Here is a 15,177-nt window from a genome sequence, read left to right on the forward strand (position 1 = left end):
TTCTTAAATTATCCCATCTACCTTTTGCCTCTGGGCCTTTCCCTTTTCTTACTTCTGAGTATCTTGCTTCCACTCTTACTCGGTGGCTGGCTCTGGGGCTGGGTGGCCAGGTAGCTGCCCCTTCTTTTCTCTCTCCTTGATCTCTCTTGTCCCTTTTTCTTTTTCTCCCAGAGTTCTCCTTCTGTTTATTCTCTCTGCCTGCCAGCCCCGCCTATCCTTTGCTATTGGCCGTTCATTTCTTTATTAGACTATCGGGTATTTTAGACAGGCAAAGAATCACAGTTTCACAGAGTTCAACAAATGCAACATAAAAGAATGCAACACATCTTTGCATCACTAGAACAAATGTTCCCCAGCATAAACAAATGCAACTCTCCTTAAAATAATATTCTACAACAGGGACCCTTGGATCTGCTCACCCTCAGCCTTCATAATGGTATCCTGTTTACACTCCTGACTTGAGCCAGTGTAACAGCCTATGGGCAAGACCCAGCACTGATTACCTTCAGGGGTCAGCAAATTATTCCCTTTTGTTTGGGCTCTGTTTTGTAAAGACACACTTGTCAGAGCTGTGTGAGTATCTGCATGTGGCTGCTTTGGAGCTGTAAGCTGTATTGGCAGAATTGAGTAGTTGGCCCCCAGTGCTTGAAATATTTACTCCCTGGCCCTTGGCAGACGTAGTGTGCCAGCCCATGGCCTGCATGAACAGAGGCCTCCACCTCAGCAGTAAATAACAGCGCAAACTTCACAGACAGTTGAAGAAGAAAGCTCACCCACCATGCCCCTAGCAGCAGGTACCAGTGAGCTGAGAGTGTCTCACTTCCTGTGGTTATGGAGGTCAGTCAGCTTTGTGTGGATTTAAGAAACCTGTCTGAGCATTGCCCTGGTGTGGTTACATAAGCACTGCAGAGGCTGCACACAGTCCACAGTGCTTTCCCTCTGAGCCACACTCTCAGCCTACCTGGATCACTCAGTTGTTTGGGACAGGTAACTTGTCATCCCTGGGTCTTGAGTGTTCAAAATGAGGGTCCCAGTGAAGACTTTCATGGGCATTCTGTAAGGAATCGAATTGTTTAGAAGAACTTGGAACTGAATGTAGCACATAATAATAGTATAATAACAGTAAGGATTTTATTTTTAGTCCGTTTTTGTGTCTTCAGATGTGTGCACACTCAGGAATGTGACCCTCAGGTGGCTAGCTCCAGCTGCTTCCCCTCCCAGCTCCATGTTGCCTCTCCTGCTTCCTGTGGACTGTCCCCTGGCATCCCTGGTTGCTCCCCTTGGCATCTCCGCCATTCACCCAGTCAGCCAGGAAGTCATCCACCACGTTTTGTGTCGGGGGGACTTTATGCCTGTGTGACAAACTCCGCGAGGACGGATTTAGGAAGAAAGCTGGAGACGGGTTTCCTAAGAGTCCCCAGTCAATGCACACAGGCTTGTCCCACCCCAGAGCCTGGCCTACATCAGCACCGGAGGTTTCTCTTCCCCTGCTGCTTGTAGAGACATAAGTCTGCACTCCTTCAGGATTCCTGGGCCTGCACCCCAGTCAGAATCACTCCCCTGCTACCATAGTGTGGTGTTGTTTTTGGAGCTGTTTTCTCTGTCCCCTCCCCAACCACATATACCAGTGTGCACGCACCTACACAAATCTAAATCGGGAGCTCTCCCAGGGCAGCCACTTAACTTAATTCCCCTGTAGCTGGAGCAGTTTCTGGCATTTTTGTTGTATGTTGTCATTAGGTGATGGGAGAATGTTCTAGAATTAGGTGGGACAGCTGAGAAAGTCTGTCCGTAGACTATAGACGCTTGTCTTTCTTACGTTTGTTTCATTTCTGGGAGACAGCTTGTTTCATTGGTAAATACATGGATTTTTCTCATCAGTTTGCATGAGCTTCCATCCTGACCTCCAAGCTAGGGTTTTCTCATTTATAAACAGTGGTGTGTTTGGTTATTGGAGGATCTGGATTAACTCGTGGGGCAGAACACTTTAGCCAGGTGTCTAGTGTACCCTTTGGCTACGCAGTTAACATCTGCTGTTCTTACTGAAGTGGCCATCCCAAGGTACGGTAGGAAGGCAAGCATGGCTGCAGCGCAGCTGGAGGCCCTGCGGGTGCCTTCCTCCCCTCACACCGCCATCCCTGTGCCCATCGTCCTGCTAGGGTGACACAGAGGACAAAAGACAACCGCTCAGTCTTGGGATGAGAAAGGTTGGCGCCCACAACAGAACAGCCTTGGATCTGTGCAGATGCACGTGACACCGTCCTGGGGGGGGAGGAGGAGGGGTCTTTGTCTACAGTCAGGTGGAGATGGGATGTGGTAGGACGGTCTCAGTGGCCCTCACCTGAAGGCTGTCTAACATTGTACTTCTGGGTGAGGTGGAAGATGTAAGGTATTCAACAGATTGGCGAGATTTGGGGCTGGGAACCCTTTGATTTTTTTAGCAACAGTGACTGACTCTAAGGCTGTGGGCATCTTAAGCAGATGCTCTACCGCTGGCCTGTGTTGATAGCCCTTTATTTTTTATTTTGAGACAGGTCTTACTATGGTGGTCAAGCTGTCCATGAATTCTCCAAGTAGCCCAAGATGTTTTTGAATATGTGATCCTCCTGCCTCAGCTGCCCACGTAGCTGGGATTACTAGCCCAAGAGTCCAGACAACTTGGTGCACCGTGCTCTCAGACTGGCTTTCTCTCCCAGTGTCGCATAGTCCTTTGGGCTCTCTGTCACTGAGCTGGTTCTCCAGGTGCCTTGGGAATGCAGCCATGTCTGCACAGCAGGAAGTGACAGGTGCAGAGCATGACCAGTGACCAGGGCCCCATGCTGGGCACTTCACTCTACAGAATGTATTTCTAGCAAATACTTTCAAGAATGTTTAAATAAAAGGCTTTAACTTGTCTTTGCTTTTTGTCTAGGCAACTACTCCAGAACCCCAACATATAGTGGGGTACCCAGTGCAAGCTACAGCGGCCCAGGGCCCGGTATGGGTATCAATGCCAACAACCAGATGCATGGACAAGGGCCAACCCAGCCATGTGGTGCTATGCCCCTGGGACGAATGCCTTCAGCTGGGATGCAGAACAGACCATTTCCTGGAAACATGAGCAGCGTCACCCCCAGTTCTCCTGGCATGTCTCAGCAGGGAGGGCCAGGAATGGGCCCGCCAATGCCCAGTGTGAACCGTAAGGCCCAGGAAGCCGCTGCAGCTGTGATGCAGGCTGCTGCAAACTCAGCACAAAGCAGGTATGCCTCTGAGACAGGTCGGGCAGTGTGCCCACGTGACCAACACCAGCCCGTCCTCCCTTCAGTATTCCAGAGCAGCAGTGCTTGTGTTTACGCGAGGCGAGGTCAGAGGTGACAGACAAAACTTTCTTCCTACCAGGAAGGAATCTGAGTGGTGGGCATCCGCTGCGGGAGATGAGGTGTCTGTAACTAGTGCCTGTGACCGTAGCCAGGGAACCAACCGTGCCATGCAAAAAGGAAATGTCTGCCCAGTTCCACTTTGATGAGTTTTAAGCAGAAAACACTATAGCCTAACTATTTAAAATCTACAGCGTTGCAAAAGAAACAACATGCATTCACACACTTCAACATACAAATTGAATATGCACACTCATTTGCACGTGCACTTGCACACATACTCAAACATGTACAGTTTTACCATAAGATCTCTAGGCTGTCTTTCTAGCACACACTTTGATCCTATCGCTGGGAGGCAAGAGGTGGGCAGGATCCTGAGAGTTTGAGGGCAGCCCAGACTGCCATAGCAAGATCTGGGCCAGTCAGGGATACATAGTGAGAGACCTTGTCTCAGAAAAAAAAAATCAAAGTCTTCTATGTGTATATGTGTGCACTGTGTGTTGGTCTAAATAAGTATAAGTATGTGTGGGATTTTGTATTTTATTGTCTGAACATTTTTCTCTCCCAACCAAAATGTGGTTGTTAAAGTAAAAATAATATTTTAGACAGTTCAAGCTAGTTGAGCAAGGCTTTACCCTCTGTCCTTGGTTTTATTCTGAATTCTTAATATTAATTAAATATTTGACCTAGCTCAAAATGCCATTTTAAAAGGGTCAGATGCAGACCTGTCTTTCCAAAAAGCACACCAGATGCTCTGGGCCTCAGGGTACCTGCAAAAGTCAGGAAATTCTGACTTCTGTCAAAGAGTAATACAAGCTAATTGTGTAAGCATGTATGTGTGTATCTCTGTGTCTGTGTGTGTTCAAATGTGTCTGTGAGTGTCCATGAACATGCATATGTTTAGATATGTCTGTTTGTACCTGAACACGCATGTGTTTAAACATGTCTGTGTGTCTGTGTGTATCTGAACATGTATGTGTTTAAATGTGTCTGTGTGTATTTGTGACCAAGTATGTATTTAGATGTGTCTGTGTCTGTGAACACTCGCGCGTGTTGAGAAGACGGTTCTTCCCCTCTGAAGCTGATACTCTGGGCAAATAGTGCTCTGAACGCTGATGCATTTCCTCTGAGGAATTGAGTGGAAATCCTGCGTTCCTCCCTGTTCTCTTAGCTCTTTATGCGCACTTAAAACCTCCTGACCCCAAGTGTCCGCCCCCCAGCCTTGCATGTTTTCTGTGTTTAACCAAAGCCAGCGTCACATCCTCCCCCACTTAGGTCTCAGCTGTTTAAATGGTGGCCATTTGTTGATTTGATTTACCTCAAGTCAAAACTATATTGAACTGATAAATCGAGAGTAGCTATGAGAATATACTTTTCTCTCTCCTTGGCCCTTTCCTCCACTCTGTTGAGTTTCACAAAGCCCCACCCCAGGTAGCTTCATGGTCAGACTGGTGCTTCAGAACAAATTCACACAAGCTGTTCGATCTTTCTTTAGACTACGTTTGTTAAGTCACCTGTGATCCCAGCCACTCTGAGGCTAGAGGACGCCCCATGTTTTTTTCCCTGTGGCAGCTGCCAGGCTCCCTGACACCAGCCTTACCATTATGGGTAGGAAGCAACACCCCCAGGGCTTTCTGTGGGAGAGCTGGGCATTTGTCCCAGGGCAGTGTGATGAAAGTCCTCTCTGTCTGGGTTTCACCTGCCTGCGCTCCTTCATGCCTGAGAAGGAAAGTAGAACTGTTACCTCCACAGAAGCGGTGACATCTCCCACCCTGCCCAGTCCCCTTGCTGTTGGTGTTCTGTGGAGGATTCAGGGCTGTGTTGCCGTACCCATGAGCCTGCACACTCCAACAGTAGAGCTGCTGGGCCCTGGGGCAGAGGAGAGGCACGTAGTACCACTGAGCCTGCCCTGCCCGTTAGCCAGTAACTTCTATTATCTCTTCTTCAAAAGAGGCCGAGAACCATTGACCAAGGAAATTTGATGAAATAATCAAGAATTTTTTTGCCATTCCACAGTGGCGTTTTCGTCTTAATGTCAACACAGGAATTGTAGACAGCAGCAGAATGCCCTTTCTTCCCGCTGCAGAGCTGTGTCGCCGGTAAACTGCGCGTGGTACTCAGGGTTACTCAGCAATAATATTAGCACGTCATGTTGTGTGTGTTCATCAGGTCCGCACATCCTTGACCCTGGCAATGAGGGACAGTGGAGATGGGCCTCCAGCTGAGCCGGAGGGGGGGATGCAGCCCTGCAAACAGTAACCTCGGCTCCGCTCTCATCCCTTCTCACCCCTGACTCCAGCTTTGGAGTAGTCCTCCCTTCCCTACACATCACTGCAGACAGCAAGAGCAAGGGTCATTTGTCATGGAGAGTCATCAGTTCTGTAAGCAGGTTCTCACTGCACACCAACAGAGACTCCTGTGAGCATACTCCTCAAGCTAAAGTGACTATGGAGTGAGACAGACATGCTTATTCTTGGGAACCTGCTCTCCCAACCTTGCATTTTCCCATGGTTCCCTGGGGTCAGCGCACAAGTCTAGAGGAAGGTAAGGGTGAAGCAGAAAGGTGTTTGTCTTCCGCTGCCGACGACAGGCTCTGTCCTCTCCCGGCTCAGGAGTGCTGTTAGACCCACAAAGCCGCTCTGCCTGCGCCTTGCCAAGACACATTAAGCAGCTGTGTAAAATGAATTTAAATGGCATGCATCAGAGTAAAATCTCTTCCACTGGGGCAGAAAATCAATGTTAGCTAACCAGCCTGAGAAGATCAACTCGGCTCCAGCCAGCAGCTTCCCGAGGGCTGCCGAGAAGACAGCACCTCCTCCTTAACAGAAAATGAGGAGGAGCAATGCGGGAGCTACTGTGACGTCCCCCACCTGGCAGAGGCTGTGTGCAGCCCCTGCCTGCTGCCTGTGGTGTGCTTTTCATGGTTACAGTATCCTTTCTGAAAAAGAAATCCAAGTTTTGTTTCTATTTAGGTCACCCATCTGTCCCGCTTTGCAGAGCACACACCCCTCCCCCTCCCCTTCCCCCCCATCCCGGTTTTCAGAAGGCCTACTCGGCTGTGAGAGAGCAGTGTGTTACAAGTCTCTGCAGCCCTTGCCAAGAGCCCTGGTTTCAGCATGATTTGCTGCCCTGGGCATCAGACTCACAGTTTGGCTTTTTTTTTTTCTAATTGATGGATGGCAGGTGAAGCCGCTTTAGAAAATGTGTTTCTTTGGGGAGGGGGCGGGAAAGCGTGGTCTTTGGGCAGCTACAGTGTGTTAGACTGTTCTCTTCATCCTTCGCAAAGAGCACGGAGCCTGGGACAAATTATTGATGAAGGTGGGAAGTGTGTGTCTGATTGAGCCGAGGCAGCAGCGTGCTGTAGAGAGGAAGGCTTGTGCGCAGGTGTTGTGATGACGGTGTTCACAAGTGGAGTGTAAGATGCAGGAGAAAGCATCAGCTGACCTGCTTGAAAAGTCTCTCACCGGTGTCCGTTTTGAGGGCGACTTCTAAGTGTTAAAATCCACCCGCTACGTTGAATAAGCTACAAACATATAGGTTGTTTCTCTTGCTGTCCTTTATATGAAGGAGGGAAAGTATCTGTACTAGAAAGTGCTTTGACGCCCACTGTCCGTGTGCTGCTAGGCATGCAATGGTACCTAAACATCCACCTCAATGATTGAAGAGTTGCTGTGCTCAGGAAGTCTTGCTCTGGGTTGTTCTGGGGCATCCGTAGTTAATGGGGTTTATTCTGGAGTGTGGCGTCTGCTCGAGCCTCGTCTGCCAGAAGCTCAGGGAAGACCTTGGCCCCTGCTTCCTCAAGAGGCCTTGTCATGAATCCTAGACACAGACACAGCTTCTAGGATGTTTTCAGTGACTAAGTTCATCACCCATGGTCTTGACAGCACAGGCTCACATGTGAGCGAGCGAGTGTCCTCAGCCCAGCACACACACATGTGAGCCAGCGAGTGTCCTCAGCCCAGCACACACACATGTGAGCCAGCAAGTGTTCTCAGCCCAGCACACACACATGTGAGCCAGCGAGTGTCCTCAGCCCACAGTGTGTCCTGCATTGTTTGTTCCATTTAAGGAAAACCTGGCAATTCCAAGCAGCTGGCCTCTTTGCCAAATATAGTAGTTGATATGTGGGTCTGGGGACTTAGGAATTACCTAGGGTTTATTTTTGTTTTTCCTTAGAAATTCTTCCAAGGAAGAATCACAACTTCAATGTACAAGTCTGACAAATTCCTGGGCCTTTTGAAGCCAGGCTGGTTGGATGGAGTTCATTTCCTCAATGACAGCACCTCCAGCACTGTCTAAACTTTCAGGCTGTTGTGTCACAGGTCTGCATTGGTCTGTAAGATCTTTATCCTGTTATCACTGTGTGGGTTCCCAGCAGAGGGTGGCAGAGTCTGGAGCCAAGTGTGTGGAACTGCTCACTCTCTGCCCTTTATTTTATGGTGGAGGATACTGAGTCCCCTGAGGTCAGCAGAGAAGGTCACCATTGAATTCGAGGGAGGATGCAAAGGTCCATCTCAGCCTGTACAGTGCTGCCCCTAAACTTGGTGAAGGGGGGAATGCTTGCTTTGTGCATTCCGTAGTCTGTAGCGGCTGTTCTGCTAGAAACTGAACGTGAGCGTGTATCTGAGCAAGGCCGCCCTTCCTGCAGAGGGCTGAGCTCTCTACCTTCGTCTGCTGACGAGGACATGGGCCGTGTACCTGCCTGGGGCCTGGGCCCTTGGCAGCACGGATAGGCAGCTCCAGTCTGTTTGACCCTGTGGTTGCCCATACACTACTGCTTCAGCCTCACCATTAAAACTGGGGGAGAAGCAGCTGTGCTGCGGGCCACACGCTGGTCTTTGCCTGCTGTCCCTGGAGGAGCTCCAGTGGACTCAAAAGCATCAGAAGGAGGAAAACTCTCAGACTTAGTTTTTTAAAATAAGTAAGTGGTAAAATCAATCAGTTTGAAGCCTTACTGGGCTTGACTAGAAGGTTCTACTGAGTACCAGGAATCTGAGCATAAATATCTATATTCTGATGCCTACACCAAGGCCACAGAAAATGTGAGTGTGTGTCCCTACATTCTAATGCTAACACCAGAGCCACAGAAGTCATCTGTGCTCAGATATTAATATGATACCTTTTGAAGTCATGTTGGTTACTACATCTTGGCTAACAACACAAGCAGTGAAGAAGCTGAGCTTTGCAAGACAAGGCAACCAGCAGCTTTCCTCTCTGGAGGAGGAGTTCGCCCTGATACAGACAGAGAGAAGTTAGTCTGGCTTTCCTGCAGAGATACCACAGCCTGTACTGGTGTGTGCCCATGTCCACACACTACAAGCTACTGTCCTTGTTAAGATGCATTCCTCATACAGTGTTTATCAACTGTGTTGCTATTTGCCAGCAAGGCACTTTTCCTGTCCTTTGCTCTGAGGCCAGTGTGACGCCATTCCGCTGATGGACCTGCAGCCACCGATGTGGAAGTACATTAATGGAGAGAGTGCATTAACATGTCAAAGAGACCAGCCCTCCCAAAAAAAACCCCATAGCTCAAGCCCCTGGTTGTAGTGGGATCCCCATACTGTAGACTGCGGGTGATGTGAATTAAATAAGACAGCCCTTTGGATTTCGGACAATTAGGTTTCAACATAATACCTATGATTTGAAAAGTCTTGTTATTGAAAGACAAAGAGAACAAATTTCAAAGGCTGAAATAGAGTTTTTATTTCTGAAATTAGATATAAGCCTTTATTTTGTCATCTAAATACTGTACTTTCATTCATGGCCCCTTTTATGCTATTCCAAATTAAGAATTTGAATGAATATTATTATGTTATTTTAAGATTATCAATTAAGTCTTCCAGAGTTACAAAACTATATGGAAGTTATAAATTGCATATGCAAATCTTCAAATTAAAAAATAATAAAACATAAATTCTTAAAGGACTAAAGAGTTTTAGTGAATCAAATTATGAAATATACAGCAAATTTTTAATAGACTTGAGTCCATAGCCCAATCCCAGCCATGTGGAGGACAAGGCTCTGTGCCCGTGTTCTGACCGATGTCCTGAGTGGATCTGTGCAGAAAGAACACAGCTGAGCACTGGTACCCAGGACCCCTCTTCCTCAAAGCTCCCTAACAAGCAAGGGTGGGAAAGGCAAGAGAGCGTGGCAGGACCACCTTCTCCCAGATGGGCATCAGGCCAGGAAAGCGAGCTGGGGCTTGTATCCTGGATCAGGAGGAGCTGGGCTCGTTATTAAACCCAAGCCAGAGCTTGGGCATCTGTTAACCCAGGTCAGAGTTCATCTCTACAAACCTATCTTGATGTCCTCCCATAAGATCTTCCTTGTACTCTCCGTGGACAAAGGACGCGTCCCTTTACTTAAGTTAGTCCCCTGCCCTAGTCTGACTGTCTTCGCGCTGAGGACCTGTGCCCCTGCTTGTCGGTCTGGGCCACTTGTTTTTGCTTCTGCCCTCAGCCCTACATGGTGTCTGCCCCATGCACTTCGTGCACACTGAACAAACTGGATCATTCCATCTCGTGCCAGTGTCACGTTCCCACCGGCTGGGAATGCTCAGCTCTGTGGCCCAGCACATCCCAGTTCCCTCAGTGAGGCCTGCGTTGTCAGCCTGCCGGATTCTCGGACAGCACTGGGAACAGTGAGGCTTCTCAGCCCACAGCAATTTTCCCTGGAGATGGGAGGAATGGGTGGTGGGATGCAGAGGGTGTGCCCTGGGGCTTGGCATTATTAAGTTTGGACGTACCTGGTGGCCTCGTAAAGACGACAAGAAAAAAACTGACTCCTGACTGCCCATGATGCCTCAGTTTACTGGTATGGAGGACCTTGGGATGTGACACTCTAGGAGTCCTCTTAATCTTGTTCATCATACTTATTTTGACCTATACTCTGTCACTAACAACCAGACCAAAGCTGACAGCCATAGGGTTCTTCTGTTGTTCATGCTGGAGTGCCGTTGTTGGGGTCCTGACCAAGTCCTGGACTCGGCTCTCACAGGGCAGACAGTGTCACGCTTTACTAAGTTAAATGATTTCATGGCCTAGCCTTATTAAGAAACTTTAAAAATTAGAAATGATAAGCTGGGTGTGTGGTTCACACCTGTAATTCTAACACTAGGGAGGCTGAGGCAGGAGGATTACCACAAGTTCAAGTAAATCCTGGGCTGTATATAGTGTACTCCAGGCTAACCTAGGCTACAGAAAGAAACCCTGTCTTAATAATAGAAAAGAAAATCAGAAATAACTGTTTGTGTTCCCTAGAGAAGTACATTGCTTATATGTGGGTTTGGGAAATACTGCCAAGACAGAGTATAGAGGATGGGGATCTCAGACCCAAATTAATTTTGTAAGCTGAGTGACAGGTCTGCTAAGGTACTAAAGATCTCAGCAAATGCCTGCAAGATATATGTATTCTTAATTATCTCGCTGCTAAACCATCACTTTGATTACTCCTCGGTGCATGTTAATTAGCCCCTCAGTGTCTGCCACGATCACGCAGCCTCTGTCTGCAGCTGGCATTCACTGACCTCCAGGACCTCTGTTAAGATACAGCTAGGCACTGTCCCTCATACTTGTCGTCTGGAAGGGGTGTTCAGGTAGGACAGGGACTTGCGATGTGGCCGTTCCTAACACTGCAGAGGAGCAGCCTTCCTTGTAAATAGATTGAGGATTTTCTTAATGTTATGATAACCTCAAGATAAAATGCTAAATTAGCATCTTTATGTACAGTGTGGTTAGACAGAGGCCTTTTATGTGGGCACACACTGATGATAGCTGGATCTTTTTTTTTGTTATGTAGTGTATATCTCATCTTTGTTCACGTGGAAGACTGTAATTGTGCTGTGCAGGTGGACTATTGCGTGGTACCAGAACCTATTGACTCCCGAAGTAATCACACAGAAATCTGTATTAATTATAATACTGTTTACCCAATAGCTTAAGCGTATTGTTAGCTAGCCCTTACATCTAGAATTAACCCATTTCCATTACTTTATATTTTACCATGCGGCTCATGGCCTACCAGCAAGATTCCAGCTAACAGCTTGCATCTTTCTCCTCTGGCAGCTCCATGGTGTCTCACTGACTTTGCCTTTTTTCTCCCAGCATTCAGTTTAGTTTTCCTGCCTCGCTCTACTCTGCTCTATCACAGGCCAAAGTAGTTTCTTTATTCATTAACCAATAAAAGCAACACACATGCAGAAGGATGTCCCACATCAAGAATCCATAGAAGTCCTGAAGTCAGCTAATCTCTCTCCCTCGGGAAAGCTCTATCTCCGAGACCCGCTGCTGCCTCTGTGCCCATCAGGCTGAGCAGGCGGCGGACTCTGCACCAGCAGGAAAGGACTAGAGTGGAAGTCCCAGAATTAAGTGTTCCACATCTTCATTCAGTTTTGTGTGTTACTAATAAATGGTATATAAAACAGAACAGTAGGCTCGACAAAGCCGTCAGCTTTGAAGATGACGAGATCATCCTTAGTCATCATTAAAAGCCAGACTGCCAGCGACCATATTCGCATTTTCTTTATACTCTGAAGTCAGAGCCCTTGAACTCCATTTGCTTTGGTTGGTCTGAGAGCAAGTAAGGATAGTTTAGACGCCAGATGAAAGAAAGGGCTAAGTCTACAGGCCGCACAGTAGTGCTGTTGAGCAGTGGGGCATCGACATGAAGCTGTGGAAGGAGACGATGTTTGTGGCAGTATGTGCTTTCGTGAGACCTCAAGGGATGTGCAGAGCCTCATAGGAAGAGCTGCGCCAAGACGCTGTGAGAGGCTTCGGAGATGGCCTTGATGCAGAGCCCAGATCGCAGAGACACAAGGCCAGGAGAGCCTACACCTGAAGGGTTAGAACTCTGTGCTGCAGGGATCATTCTGGAGGGCTTGTGGTGAAGTTCTGCTGCCCCTCTGTTAAAATACCGCTCTCCCATTCTTCAAAGAAAAAAGAATGAAACTTAAACTCTTTCAGGGTGTCCCCTTCACTCTGTTGTCTCTCACCCAGATCTTTGCAGTGGCCTCCTGAGGCCATATTCTGGTTTCTTCGTCAATGGCCACCAGAGGCCTGTGTCTTTAAAACACACATCGTCAGTGTCCTCCTAGACCTCTTTAGCATCAGGACGGAGTCTCAGAGAGCCACCGGGAGCCCCCTCTTATAGGGCTGTGCTGATACCAGTGTCTCAGAGCCCCATCTCTATGCTGTGTACAGATGGTGTGGTTTCAGTAGGACCTGATTTTTGCAGGTTAACTAGTAGACCCAGGAGGAAGCAGGGCTTTCTCTCGTTCCTATTCTTCAGAAGATTTGGGGCAAAGAATTGTTCTAGTAGGATTCTCGTACTACTCTGGTTGTTTTTCATTTCTTGACTTCTGGTTTGAGTGGGGTGAGGATGAGGATGCTGGTGAGGATGCTAGCCAGTGTGTGCAGTCAGCTCTTGTTATGAGTTAGGGCTGGAGAGGGCTGGGTGGATAGATGGATGGATGGATGGATGGATGGATGGATGGATGGATGGATGGATGGATGGATCGATCCATGTATCCTAATATGCCATTAGGACCGGGCTTCTGCCTCTGCCTTCGAGTTTTGGACTGGACAAGTGGAGCAGGGCAGGATTTGACCCCTGGTGCCAAACATGACAATGAAAAAAAAAGAGCCGTCGATTTTGCCTGCTTTTGTAATTCCTGTTTTTATCTCAAGTTTCTTGCTCCTGCATCTGTTTGTCTTAAGCGTAGTGAATAATAACTCAGAACACTTGACACAATTATAAATGTCACTTATTTGTGAACTTATGAACAGTATATTCAATATTTACCAACTGGTAGAGTGCAGCCTCTCAGAAAAGGGCCAGCCTTGCCGCTGTATCTCGAGATGACTGCCAGGGTTCTGTGCAGCCGACGTGGTGCTCAATGAGTGTGTGCCTGTTCTCTTTCCCTGCAGGCAAGGCAGCTTTCCTGGCATGAACCAGGGTGGACTCATGGCCTCCAGCTCTCCCTACAGCCAGCCCATGAACAACAGCTCTGGCCTGATGAACACACAGGCACAGCCCTACAGCATGACCCCGACAATGGTGAACAGCTCCACAGGTAACCAATGCCACCCTGTCTTCCTGTCTCCTCCTCTTGGGCTTTATGATGAATGCCCAAATGCTGAGAAGGGGAATTCCTCGGTGCACATGGGCATCTCCGAGACCCGCTGCTGCCTCTGTGCCCATCAGGCTGCCCATGTCCACCCCCTGCTTTAGAAAAGCTTGCTTAGTCTGTGACTTGATGTAAATGGTTTGTCATGGTTTGTCCACTACATCCCCATGTTTCAAGCGTCTTTGGATGAACTGTATTCTACTTTCTCCTTATCCTTGGGAGTTACTAGAAGGATTGAAGGCTCCCTGAGCAAGAACTGACACTTGGCAGTGACAGAGGTAGGCGTGTAGGCTCTGTGCTGCAGAGGAAGAAGTCGCAGGGCCCAGCAGCTGAAGCACTCTTGGGACAACACCTTTCCCTATGCTGAGTGCCATGTCAGAAATGAGAAGCTGGCGTTTGGTTGCGCTGTATCCCTTTTGGGTAGGACTCGCCCATTGTCTCCACTGGACTTGGGAGGAGGTGGGAAGTCCGCCGAAGCCCTGGGACCACATTGTGGGCCTTGGCTCCCGTGCTCATCTTTCCCATTTACATAGCTTTGCCCGCGTGCTCTGTGTCTGGGTCTCCTGGGACCTAACCTCCCCTTTCCAATCTCCCCTCCCCCGCGGCCGCCACTCTCAGAGCTCTCTGTCACAGAGGACAGTCCAGAGCAGCCAGGTGTGTTACCTGCCTGAGCAGCGGAACCACCCAGCCCTAGGGGCTCACTTCCTGAGAGTTTAGAAAAACACAAACTAAACTGAGTCCAAACTCAGGGTTTCCAATACCTGAAATCCCTCTTCCCAGTGTTAGATCCAACAGCCTGCAATGCTGCCCAGCCCATACAGGTCTGGGTCGGGACAGCCTGTGTTCTGTCTGGCTTTCTGAGATAAAATTGCTTCTGAAACTGGAATAAATTTCTGTCTACTGTTAGCGATACTCATTTTTTCCGTTTTCCTTTAAACCCCAGAGCTCCCAAAATGCTCTTAGTAAACAGATGGCACACACCCTGACCATGAAGATCTATGTGTTCTGAAGAAAGAACCAGTTTTATGGGGCTCATAGAAAGGGTTTCATTTTATTATTCAGATAATTCAGCGATTCATTACTTCATGCAGAGGAAATCTGCTCAGTGAAAGACCATTTATCCTTACAGCTTTCTGTAAAGCATAGCAGTATATTTTTCATGGCACTGTGCATTTCAAAATATTGAATTTTTAATAATTTAAACATTTATCAAATTTTGTTCTACGATTTATATGATTTCGTTTCCACATTATCGAGTCTGATGCTACCTGATAGAAAGAGATCACTCAGAAAAACTGAGGAATATTGACGTTCAGCATCTCTTGTGTCTGTTGACAGGTCCCGTGAGTCTTCTCTGAGTGTTTGTCTCTGAGAGGAGCAGGAATCAGGATGTCGGCAGTGCAGCACCCCCAGAACTGTGTGCTACCCCACACACTGGGAGTGGTTCATTGTGACGTCCACCTCTGTGGCTTAGGATCGCGGCCGTGGAGATCAACTCCCACTCCCGACGCATTCCTCCATCACGGTGCTCTGTGGAGGAAGGTGGAGAGTGTAGGCAGGGCCAGAGTGGGGTTTTCTGAGATTCTGTTAGTTAGCACCCCCTGTAACTAGCTTCCCAGCATTCCCTTCACTGAGCCAGGTAATGGTGTTGTAGAAGGCGCACCACACACACACACACACACACATCCTCCTGTGTAG

General features: G+C 48.2%; 1 protein-coding gene across 4 annotated transcripts in view; it reads left to right on the forward strand.

Annotated features, from left to right (window-relative positions):
- The window catches only part of Arid1b (AT-rich interaction domain 1B), a 355,383-nt gene that overhangs the window by 305,527 nt on the left and 34,679 nt on the right, over nt 1-15,177 (forward strand). For all 4 annotated transcript variants that reach the window (XM_050135732.1, XM_050135733.1, XM_050135731.1 and 1 more), the window contains 2 exons: nt 2,912-3,239; nt 13,280-13,425. In XM_050135732.1, the coding sequence (XP_049991689.1) occupies nt 2,912-3,239; nt 13,280-13,425 (474 nt within the window). The remainder of the gene's footprint in view (nt 1-2,911; nt 3,240-13,279; nt 13,426-15,177) is intronic.

Source organism: Alexandromys fortis, unplaced genomic scaffold (genome assembly GCF_014885135.2).
Source record: "Alexandromys fortis isolate MF-2015 unplaced genomic scaffold, M_Fortis_MF-2015_v1.1 scaffold_23, whole genome shotgun sequence".
NCBI classification, from domain to species: domain Eukaryota; kingdom Metazoa; phylum Chordata; class Mammalia; order Rodentia; family Cricetidae; genus Alexandromys; species Alexandromys fortis.